At 38.7% G+C, this 12,770-nt stretch overlaps 1 protein-coding gene across 1 annotated transcript in view; it reads right to left on the reverse strand.

Annotated features, from left to right (window-relative positions):
• LOC111692437 overlaps positions 1 to 2,791 on the reverse strand; it is an 8,300-nt gene extending 5,509 nt beyond the window's left edge. Inside the window, exons 1-2 of the mRNA XM_023456447.1 lie at positions 1,475 to 2,791; positions 11 to 1,418 (exon numbers count right to left, since the gene is read on the reverse strand). Of these exons, the coding sequence (XP_023312215.1) occupies positions 11 to 1,418; positions 1,475 to 2,791 (2,725 nt within the window). The remainder of the gene's footprint in view (positions 1 to 10; positions 1,419 to 1,474) is intronic.
• Positions 2,792 to 12,770: the final 9,979 nt, after the last annotated feature.

Genomic DNA, 12,770 nt, shown 5'->3' on the forward strand with positions numbered 1-12,770 from the left:
GCTTCCTCACATTTTTCGGTCCACACAAACTTCTTCGACTTTTTGAGGAGTTCCGTTAGTGGCGTTATAATTGTGGCGAAGTCAGGGATGAAACGTCTGTACCAAGAAAACGTTCCCACTACTCTTCGTACCTCGCGTACATTAGTAGGAGTAGGTAGTTGTAACATTGCCTTCACCTTGTCACTATCTACGTGCAATCCATTCCTGTCAACCATATAACCCAGATATTTCATTTCTGGTCGACAGAATTGACATTTTTCCCAACTAACTGTTAACTTAGCTTCTCGTAGTCTTCTGAAAACCTCTTCTAAAATAGCTAAATGTTGCTCAAACGTTTGAGTCACCACAACCACATCATCCAGATATACAAATACGTGTGGTTCTAAGTCAGCCCCTAAGACACGATCTATTAGTCTTTGCCATGTAGCCGGGGAATTATGCAAACCAAAGGGCATCCTTCTGAATTGGAACAGGCCTCGACCTGGTACGGTAAAAGCAGTAAATTGTTTAGATGATTCTGCCATCGGCACTTGCCAATAAGCCGACTTAATGTCAAGCGAGGACAGATAATGTGCGTCCCGCAACTTGTCTAGAGTGCTAGTTACATAAGGCAATGGATAACTATCACGCTCTGTAACTTTATTGAGTTTGCGAAAGTCGACACAGAATCGATAACCACCATCTTTTTTCTTTACCAATAAAATCGGTGACGACCATCCACTGTTTGATTTCTCAACAATTCCTTGCTTCAACATTTCTTCCAATTCACGGTCTATTTGTGCTTGTATTACTGGTGAAACAGGGTAATACCGTTGCTTAATTGGTGGAGACTTAGTTACAATAACGTGTTCCACTAGGTCAGTACATCCTAAAGACTCTCCCATCAAGTGCTTGTTTCTTCTTACTACAGCCTGTAGACAGGCTTCTTGCAATTCTGTTAAGGTCGTTTTTCCACGCAAATGATCCACTTCGTCCAGACAGATTGGTTGATCCGAGAAATGCCATTCATTGCGTCGTAGGTCAGGAACAATGCCCATGGCTTTCCAAAAATTAGTACCCAATATCAAAGCATGCGGCAATTGTGGTACCACTAACACCTTCACTAGTTTTACCTTACCTCTTACGCACATAGGAACATCACATTCACCTATACTGGCAACACTTTGGCCATTTGCTATGGTACATTTAGGTCTTCTTGTTACATCAATCTCAAAACCAAAATCTTTTATGAGCTGATATCCTCTACCACCGACAATAGTTGTCGAAGCACCAGAGTCCAGTAATCCTAGAAGAGTTTTTCCAAGTATATCTATTCTTAGATAGGGACGCTCATCATTCTGCGCATGATCTAAGATGAAATCCAAAATTGGTTGAAAATTTTTGGTCGATTTTTCAGGTTCGACGGACTTAATTCGACCCTTTAAGTTCGTCGATTTCCGTTTCCCTGGTTATTACAAGTTGGGCAATTCCGTACGGTGAACCCCTCTTTGCGGCATTTGAAACAGGTAAGTTTCTTCGTTTGAGCGCATCCAACGGCTTTATGTCCTGGCTGTTGACAACGGAAACATACAATGGGTTTCGATGAACCCGTGCTGCGGTTAGATGAAGATGAGGTTTCGACCGTATCCACCTTTCCCGATGCATCTATATAAGCTAAGTCCCTCTCCAAGAAACAGTTTCGACGGGAAGAAGGTTCTACATAATTTCTAATTGTATCTCTTCTTGCTTCCATACTTCTACAAGCAGAGCGGAGTTCATCCAAACTTGATGGCATGGGGTCACGTAGTCTTTCCAAATAGTAAGGATGAAGATTCTTCAAAATTATTGTTAATTTAACATCCTCGGAAATTGGCCGAGCTAAGCGGTTAAAATAACTTGACATGACAGCTAAGTATACTCCAATTGATTCAGTTGGGTGTTGTGTCCTGTGGCGCAATTCTTCAAACAGGTCTTCTTCATAATGTGCAGACAGAAATTCGTTTTTAAATTCAGTTACCAACTCATCCCACGTTGTTACTCTGTCTCGGCAATCTTTATAGAATTGATATGCCTTGTCACAAAATAAATCGATGCCAGAGTTTAACAATGTTTCTGGAGAAACATTTCTGGCCGCTCTTAATTCTTCCACGTGTTCAAAGAACGCGTTGATAGACATGTTGCATCTCTTGTCACCAGTATATTTCTGAATATTCCATTTATGTGGTGGAATAGTTTTAATGCTCCCGCAATGTTGACTTCCACTCTGTCGTCCACCAGGATCAGTCAAATTCCCCAACGATGATGATGTAGATACGTTTCCTAAACCTGCATGAAATGTGCTAGGTCCCGCCTGTCCTGCTACAAAACTCAACGTAGGTAGAATGCCATGTTGTTTAGATTCAAACTCTTCAATTTTTCTTGAGAATTCTTGCCTCAGTGACAGGATTCGTGCCAGCAGTTCAGATTTCTTCTGTTGTTTCTCAACATCTTCACCAACCATATTATTTAATCGTCCCATAGTATGACTGAATTTAGTATGCAGTTTCACAGCGGCGTTACTTTTGCTGCCATCATTAAATTTGTCTACCATTCCTTCGATAACTTCCAGTGTCTTCGTAACGGCGTCACAATCTTCATCGAACTTAAATGGATAAGGGGGATACTTGATACTATCTCCTTCCTTTTCCAGTTGCATTGCTTGTAATAATCGGTGTCTCATCTCTTCAACTCTTCCAGTACCGATACCACGTACCGTTAATTCGTAAATGAGTTCATCCTTATCAAGGCGATTAATTTGCATTTTCTGTGACATCTTGAAAATTCCTCGATGAATTAATATATAAAATACTAATATCCCTATTCTACACTAGACTAAACCACTAACTCAGAATTTTTACCACTTATATGAAATATTGTTTAATTTACAAGTGATTACCAAAAAAAAAACAAAATAATGCCCGTAAAAATTGAAAATCGTTACGTAATACTATAACTGTAACCACCGCAAGATATAGAAGACCGTTCTCCGAGAGTCAAAGTCCGAATAAAAAAAAATAATAATGGCGAATGAAAATATTTGAGTAAAAAAAATATTGCTGATATATCGGTGAATACTACACTATTTGCTTTATAATCGGGCCCCACGTTGGGCGCCAAAAATCTGCGACGTAAAAAAATCAATTAAGAAATATATATAAATCGCCGACAGACCACTTCAGCTGCCAATGTCAGATGACAGTTGGATATTCTCCGGCCAGCGAACAGTGGAGATGGGCTGGATTCAAAATTATGATGTTAACTTGGGCGCCAAGTAAATTACTATCCACTTAAATATCCCCCAGTGATATAACCCCCCAATTTACTAAACAAGGGTTAAAAAAAATGATAACTATGTAGCAACTAATATAATTACCAATTGTAGATTCACACAATATATCACCAATATACCATACAAGGAAAGTAATTGGCTTCATAAGCTAAGGTAAGTAATAATAAAAATATATATATATACCTATATATGAAAATAATTAAGGTAAGTTGAGTGAAGTTGTAAATTTACTACTAAAGATCTTATAATAATCAACACTAAGCTACACGCAACACTGTAGAATATTATGAAAATAATTATTGCCTTTAATAAAAAAAAACAAAGAGAGCAGAAATTAACAATATTTCAATAATATGTGTTTCGCGTTAGAAATAGATTCATAAAACGTGGCTTAAGCTTAAGCGTTTCTTGCAAAATATAATAATAAAAATATGTGACTAAATAAGTTACACCTCTGTGAACACCCGGTATATATCGTTGGAAGATAAGACAATTATGAATTAATTTCCGCTTCACGTAAATTATTTCCACAAACTGGATACTTCAGCAAAATTCTTAATAACCAAATTTACTCTACAGTATACGTTAAAAAAAAATGCCACAATCTATGCCTATTACTATTCGTTCGCTTAAATACAACAAGTAATTATTAATCGATCTTCCCACAGGAAGTCGTAGTAACAAAAAAAATATATTATAATAGCTAATCAGAAAGAAGGAAAAGATATTTATATACAAAAAAAAGGTTTTTAAATAACTTGCATGACGTGACTCTCGGATGTAGGTTCTCTCCTTCGTCGGACCCTCCTTGAATACGCTGCAGTTGCGGATGCAACGCACAACGGATGCGCTGCAGTCTCAGCGACGGACGTGCCAATTGAACAACAAGAAGGACAGTACCCACCAGCGTAAATCCCTAGGTGGACACTAGGTCACGGTTTGACTCTCTCACCACGTTGAATTCGAGCCGATGGCAGGCTGAACACCTAGTGCAGCCTAACGTTGAGAATCAACGTGTCAGTCCCCAGAAAAACCCTTAGAAATTAAAATTAGGATAATTAACACACTAAAACACTACAAATAGGATGGTTTACCTTCACTGAAGGGTTTCCCACTCAAAAGTAACAATCCCAAAACACAATGGCATGTATTCCAAAACCAAAAAGGGACGTTCGAAAATGGGTGCAGTTTAATCCTCATAGAAGCTGTGATTTCGCCTGAATTATTCACCAGCCAACAACTTCAGGAAACAAACAACATAAATCACTAAATATACCCGCACAAAAATTACTCCCTAAACGGATGATTATGGATAATCATAACAACATTTGTACGAGCGCAGGCACCATTTTTCAACGAACCAACATCAATCTTGACCTGCGTTCCAGGTCGGAAGTGAAAAATTAGAGTGGGAGACATCCTCTTCAGGAAACCTTTCCGAAAACCATCTTCCGGTCTTGGCCTAGTCGCGGGATCAAAAATTTACGTTAACTTATCACCCAGCTGATCTGTTTGTACCTCTCCACCCGAGATGGCGCGGTAAGTATCGTATCGAATATTAATACATTTAAATATTAATATAATTGTAATATGGATATTTAACTATTTTTTTTTTTTAGGTTCCTTATTATAACGTGTGAGGATGAAGTCAATAATTGCTAACCTGAAGGTATTATGAGATAACAAAATTTTATTCAATTGTAATAATGCGATTGATATTTTAGCAATAAGTAAGACGTTCCTAGCTAAATTCTATTCGAGGTATTATTTCAAGAACTGAGTGATTTACGGATATGAATGTGTAAAGGACATAGTCCTATACCAGGAAGATCGGAAGTACACTTTTGATAATCCTAAACAATTGGAAAATATTACAGAAGAATTTAATCTAATTATTTTTTTTTTAAACACCACACTGATAAGAGACTTTACCAACAAAAATAAAGCTAACTATAAAAACTATTTCACCAAGGAATTATATTATTAAACTATTAAATATAGATATCTACATATATACAGGGTATTATTATTTTAATTTTTAGTGCCCAATCTTTAAGTGGAAAATAAACCGTAACAACTCCCCCCTTCCGTGAAGAAAATTTACCCCTGTAAATTTTCTAAAGGGTAAGTAGATTTCAAATCCTTAACATTCCATACGTCTTTAATATTTCCGCGCTCGTCCCGTAATTCATAAGTCCACGGAGAAAGCTTCCGTCTGATATAGAATGGCCCTATGAACTTTGGAGCTAACTTACTCGTGAAGTAATTTGCTGCGTTCGACAGTACGTAGTTTTTCCTCCAAACTGGCTGTCCTACTGTAAATTCTTCGTTTCTTCTCCTCAAGTTGTACGTCTTCTCACTTTTCTTTGCTGCGATATCAAGTCTTCTTCTTACTTCTCTAAATAATTTCGCGAATCCTTCTTGGCGAGCATTATTGTCTTCTCGGTTGGAGTCTTCTGTATCCTCAATCTGAACCCTTTGTTCGTATTCTTCACCATGGAGTACCATTTTCCGACCAAAATTAACATAATATGGAGTGTGATTTGTGGACTCATGTTTTGCCGTTCTTGTCGCACATGCAATTTTTGATAAATTAACATCCCAGGTTCTGTGGTTATCCGAAACAAACATCGACAACATAGTTTTAATAGTTTTGTTGTATCTCTCGGTAGGATTGGCCTGCGGATGATAATTCGCATTAAAACGGATCCGTACTCCATACTGTTCCATGAGCTTCTTAAATTGTCTCGATTTGTACTGTGGCCCGTTATCACAAATCGCTAATCTCGGTACACCGTACACAAGAAATACTTCCTCTTCGATTTTCTTAGTGACCATATCTGCTGAAGCAGATCTGAGCGGAAACACCAACGAAAATTTACTAAATAAATCGGTCACCACTAAGATGTATTGATGTCCACGATTCGAACGAGGGAAAGGTCCCATTAAATCTGATGATATTATCTCCCATGGTTGTCGAGCTGGCGGTTGAGCAGTCATGAATCCTTTGGGAGCCTTCTGTTCCGGTTTATAAGCAGCGCAAATAGCACACTTCCTGACATATTTCGCAATGTCACTCTTCATCTTCGGCCAATAGAACCTTTCGCAGATTCGATGGTAGGTCTTAAAAATCCCCATATGACCTGCTGTCGGTAGATCATGTGCTGCCGATATAATAGTTTTCCGGTTTCTCTTCGGAATTACTCTCTTCCAGCAGTCCCCTGGTACAGTTAACTCCGGATATTTAGACTTCACGTACTTAAACAACTGACCATCAGCCACTCTCCAGTTTGGATATCTTAACGGTTCTTTCTCAGTTTTCTCCAACATATTCTTATACCATCTGTCTTCTGCGTCATCTATGACCTTCTCCACCGCATCTACTATCGGTACTGATCTTGACAATGCATCCGGTACTAGATGTTCTTTCCCTTTCCGATGGACTATGGTAAAATTATATTGTTGAAGACGTACCGCCCATCTGGCAAGTCGTCCAGTTGGATCCTTTAAGTTTTGCAACCAGACCAGAGAATAATGATCTGTAACGACAGTAAAAGGTACTCCTTCGATATATGGTCTTAGTTTTTCTACTGACCATAGGACAGCTAAGCACTCTCTTTCCGTTGTTGTAAAATTTCGTTCTTGACGGGTCAATGAACGACTGAGATAACATATAACTTTATCTCCGTCAGTATGGGGTTGTGTCAACACAGACCCAATTCCGTATCCAGATGCGTCACATTGGATGACGAAAGGCAAGTTATAATCGGGACAACTGAGTACAGGAGCTGTCACCAAGAATTCTTTGATCTTCTGGAAAGCTTCCTCACATTTTTCGGTCCACACAAACTTCTTCGACTTTTTGAGGAGTTCCGTTAGTGGCGTTATAATTGTGGCGAAGTCAGGGATGAAACGTCTGTACCAAGAAAACGTTCCCACTACTCTTCGTACCTCGCGTACATTAGTAGGAGTAGGCAGTTGTAACATTGCCTTCACCTTGTCACTATCTACGTGCAATCCATTCCTGTCAACCATATAACCCAGATATTTCATTTCTGGTCGACAGAATTGACATTTTTCCCAACTAACTGTTAACTTAGCTTCTCGTAGTCTTCTGAAAACCTCTTCTAAAATAGCTAAATGTTGCTCAAACGTTTGAGTCACCACAACCACATCATCCAGATATACAAATACGTGTGGTTCTAAGTCAGCACCTAAAACACGATCTATTAGTCTTTGCCATGTAGCCGGGGAATTATGCAAACCAAAGGGCATCCTTCTGAATTGGAACAGGCCTCGACCTGGTACGGTAAAAGCAGTAAATTGTTTAGATGATTCTGCCATCGGCACTTGCCAATAAGCCGACTTAATGTCAAGCGAGGACAGATAATGTGCGTCCCGCAACTTGTCTAGAGTGCTAGTTACATAAGGCAATGGATAACTATCACGCTCTGTAACTTTATTGAGTTTGCGAAAGTCGACACAGAATCGATAACCACCATCTTTTTTCTTTACCAATAAAATCGGTGACGACCATCCACTGTTTGATTTCTCAACAATTCCTTGCTTCAACATTTCTTCCAATTCACGGTCTATTTGTGCTTGTATTACTGGTGAAACAGGGTAATACCGTTGCTTAATTGGTGGAGACTTAGTTACAATAACGTGTTCCACTAGGTCAGTACATCCCAAAGACTCTCCCATCAATTGCTTGTTTCTTCTTACTACAGCCTGCAGACAGGCTTCCTGCAATTCTGTCAAGGTCGTTTTTCCACGCAAATGATCCACTTCGTCCAGACAAATGGGTTGATCCGAGAAATGCCATTCATTACGTCGTAGGTCAGGAACAATGCCCATGGCTTTCCAAAAATTAGTACCCAATATCAAAGCATGCGGCAATTGTGGTACCACTAACACCTTCACTAGTTTTACCTTACCTCTTACGCACATAGGAACATCACATTCACCTATACTGGCAACACTTTGGCCATTTGCTATGGTACATTTAGGTCTTCTTGTTACATCAATCTCAAAACCAAAATCTTTTATGAGCTGATATCCTCTACCACCGACAATAGTTGTCGAAGCACCAGAGTCCAGTAATCCTAGAAGAGTTTTTCCAAGTATATCTATTCTTAGATAGGGACGCTCATCATTCTGCGCATGATCTAAGATGAAATCCAAAATTGGTTGAAAATTTTTGGTCGATTTTTCAGGTTCGACGGACTTAATTCGACCCTTTAAGTTCGTCGATTTCCGTTTCCCTGGTTATTACAAGTTGGGCAATTCCGTACGGTGAACCCCTCTTTGCGGCATTTGAAACAGGTAAGTTTCTTCGTTTGAGCGCATCCAACGGCTTTATGTCCTGGCTGTTGACAACGGAAACATACAATGGGTTTCGATGAACCCGTGCTGCGGTTAGATGAAGATGAGGTTTCGACCGTATCCACCTTTCCCGATGCATCTATATAAGCTAAGTCCCTCTCCAAGAAACAGTTTCGACGGGAAGAAGGTTCTACATAATTTCTAATTGTATCTCTTCTTGCTTCCATACTTCTACAAGCAGAGCGGAGTTCATCCAAACTTGATGGCATGGGGTCACGTAGTCTTTCCAAATAGTAAGGATGAAGATTCTTCAAAATTATTGTTAATTTAACATCCTCGGAAATTGGCCGAGCTAAGCGGTTAAAATAACTTGACATGACAGCTAAGTATACTCCAATTGATTCAGTTGGGTGTTGTGTCCTGTGGCGCAATTCTTCAAACAGGTCTTCTTCATAATGTGCAGACAGAAATTCGTTTTTAAATTCAGTTACCAACTCATCCCACGTTGTTACTCTGTCTCGGCAATCTTTATAGAATTGATATGCCTTGTCACAAAATAAATCGATGCCAGAGTTTAACAATGTTTCTGGAGAAACATTTCTGGCCGCTCTTAATTCTTCCACGTGTTCAAAGAACGCGTTGATAGACATGTTGCATCTCTTGTCACCAGTATATTTCTGAATATTCCATTTATGTGGTGGAATAGTTTTAATGCTCCCGCAATGTTGACTTCCACTCTGTCGTCCACCAGGATCAGTCAAATTCCCCAACGATGATGATGTAGATACGTTTCCTAAACCTGCATGAAATGTGCTAGGTCCCGCCTGTCCTGCTACAAAACTCAACGTAGGTAGAATGCCATGTTGCTTAGATTCAAACTCTTCAATTTTTCTTGAGAATTCTTGCCTCAGTGACAGGATTCGTGCCAGCAGTTCAGATTTCTTCTGTTGTTTCTCAACATCTTCACCAACCATATTATTTAATCGTCCCATAGTATGACTGAATTTAGTATGCAGTTTCACAGCGGCGTTACTTTTGCTGCCATCATTAAATTTGTCTACCATTCCTTCGATAACTTCCAGTGTCTTCGTAACGGCGTCACAATCTTCATCGAACTTAAATGGATAAGGGGGATACTTGATACTATCTCCTTCCTTTTCCAGTTGCATTGCTTGTAATAATCGGTGTCTCATCTCTTCAACTCTTCCAGTACCGATACCACGTACCGTTAATTCGTAAATGAGTTCATCCTTATCAAGGCGATTAATTTGCATTTTCTGTGACATCTTGAAAATTCCTCGATGAATTAATATATAAAATACTAATATCCCTATTCTACACTAGACTAAACCACTAACTCAAAATTTTTACCACTTATATGAAATATTGTTTAATTTACAAGTGATTACCAAAAAAAAAACAAAATAATGCCCGTAAAAATTGAAAATCGTTACGTAATACTATAACTGTAACCACCGCAAGATATAGAAGACCGTTCTCCGAGAGTCAAAGTCCGAATAAAAAAAAATAATAATGGCAAATGAAAATATTTGAGTAAAAAAAATATTGCTGATATATCGGTGAATACTACACTATTTGCTTTATAATCTGGCCCCACGTTGGGCGCCAAAAATCTGCGACGTAAAAAAAAATCAATACAATACATCAATATATAAATCGCCGACAGACTACTTCAGCTGCCAATGTCAGATGACAGTTGGATATTCTCCGGCCAGCGAACAGTGGAGATGGGCTGGATTCAAAATTATGATGTTAACTTGGGCGCCAAGTAAATTACTATCCACTTAAATATCCCCCAGTGATATAACCCCCCAATTTACTAAACAAGGGTTAAAAAAAATGATAACTATGTAGCAACTAATATAATTACCAATTGTAGATTCACACAATATATCACCAATATACCATACAAGGAAAGTAATTGGCTTCATAAGCTAAGGTAAGTAATAATAAAAAAATATATATACATATATATGAAATTAATTAAGGTAAGTTGAGTGAAGTTGTAAATTTACTACTAAAGACCTTATAATAATCAACACTAAGCTACACGCAACACTGTAGAATATTATGAAAATAATTATTGCCTTTAATAAAAAAAAACAAAGAGAGCAGAAATTAACAATATTTCAATAATATGTGTTTCGCGTTAGAAATAGATTCATAAAACGTGGCTTAAGCTTAAGCGTTTCTTGCAAAATATAATAATAAAAATATGTGACTAAATAAGTTACACCTCTGTGAACACCCGGTATATATCGTTGGAAGATAAGACAATTATGAATTAATTTCCGCTTCACGTAAATTATTTCCACAAACTGGATACTTCAGCAAAATTCTTAATAACCAAATTTACTCTACAGTATACGTTAAAAAAAAATGCCACAATCTATGCCTATTACTATTCGTTCGCTTAAATACAACAAGTAATTATTAATCGATCTTCCCACAGGAAGTCGTAGTAACAAAAAAATATATTATAATAGCTAATCAGAAAGAAGGAAAAGATATTTATATACAAAAAAAAGGTTTTTAAATAACTTGCATGACGTGACTCTCGGATGTAGGTTCTCTCCTTCGTCGGACCCTCCTTGAATACGCTGCAGTTGCGGATGCAACGCACAACGGATGCGCTGCAGTCTCAGCGACGGACGTGCCAATTGAACAACAAGAAGGACAGTACCCACCAGCGTAAATCCCTAGGTGGACACTAGGTCACGGTTTGACTCTCTCACCACGTTGAATTCGAGCCGATGGCAGGCTGAACACCTAGTGCAGCCTAACGTTGAGAATCAACGTGTCAGTCCCCAGAAAAACCCTTAGAAATTAAAATTAGGATAATTAACACACTAAAACACTACAAATAGGATGGTTTACCTTCACTGAAGGGTTTCCCACTCAAAAGTAACAATCCCAAAACACAATGGCATGTATTCCAAAACCAAAAAGGGACGTTCGAAAATGGGTGCAGTTTAATCCTCATAGAAGCTGTGATTTCGCCTGAATTATTCACCAGCCAACAACTTCAGGAAACAAACAACATAAATCACTAAATATACCCGCACAAAAATTACTCCCTAAACGGATGATTATGGATAATCATAACAACATTTGTACGAGCGCAGGCACCATTTTTCAACGAACCAACATCAATCTTGACCTGCGTTCCAGGTCGGAAGTGAAAAATTAGAGTGGGAGACATCCTCTTCAGGAAACCTTTCCGAAAACCATCTTCCGGTCTTGGCCTAGTCGCGGGATCAAAAATTTACGTTAACTTATCACCCAGCTGATCTGTTTGTACCTCTCCACCCGAGATGGCGCGGTAAGTATCGTATCGAATATTAATACATTTAAATATTAATATAATTGTAATATGGATATTTAACTAGTTTTTTTTTTTTCTAGGTTTCTTATTATAACGTGTGAGGATGAAGTCGATAATTGCTAATCTGAAGGTATTATGAGATAACAAAATTGTATTCAATTGTAATAATAAGATTGATATTTTAGCAATNCTAGCGGCTACGTCAAATCGTTTCTCCGCGTTTTGTCTTATTGTCTGTGTAGCGTTTGTGTATTGTAAGTCTCGTAATATGTCAGTGTTTCTTACGTACCAGGGCGCGTCGGTGGCCGTGCGGAGGGCTATGTTTTCCACAGCCTGTAATGACTTTAAGTGGCTTTTTGCCGCGTGACCCCACGCCGTGGAGGCGTAGGTTAGCTGCGGTTGAAGTACCACCTTGATAAGTGTTCGCTTATTCCTTAAACTGAGGGTGTTTCCACCTTTGAGTAAGGGAAACCCCGGGACAGGTGCCTGCAACAAAGATGCCGACGGCCTCTATGCTTAAGCCGGGGATTAGGTCGGTGATGAAAAGGAAAGAAAGGGATTCTTTCCAGATAGCCTTAATAAAGGCAGGTAGATTTTGCTCGTTGCAATCACTTCACCTCACAAACAAACACGTCTGCTCAGCTCGGTTGTTCGCTCTGAACTGGAATAATGGCGAATACAGTTTTCGGAATCCCTTTTTGTAATTTAAATGTCATCCTATGTTATGTCTTAAGTCTATGGTCATGTCTATTATATATTTTGTGGCTCTATGGTTAGTGTCAAAAATGTCAA

This window comes from Anoplophora glabripennis, unplaced genomic scaffold, assembly GCF_000390285.2.
Source record: "Anoplophora glabripennis isolate ALB-LARVAE unplaced genomic scaffold, Agla_2.0 scaffold763, whole genome shotgun sequence".
Taxonomy (NCBI): domain Eukaryota; kingdom Metazoa; phylum Arthropoda; class Insecta; order Coleoptera; family Cerambycidae; genus Anoplophora; species Anoplophora glabripennis.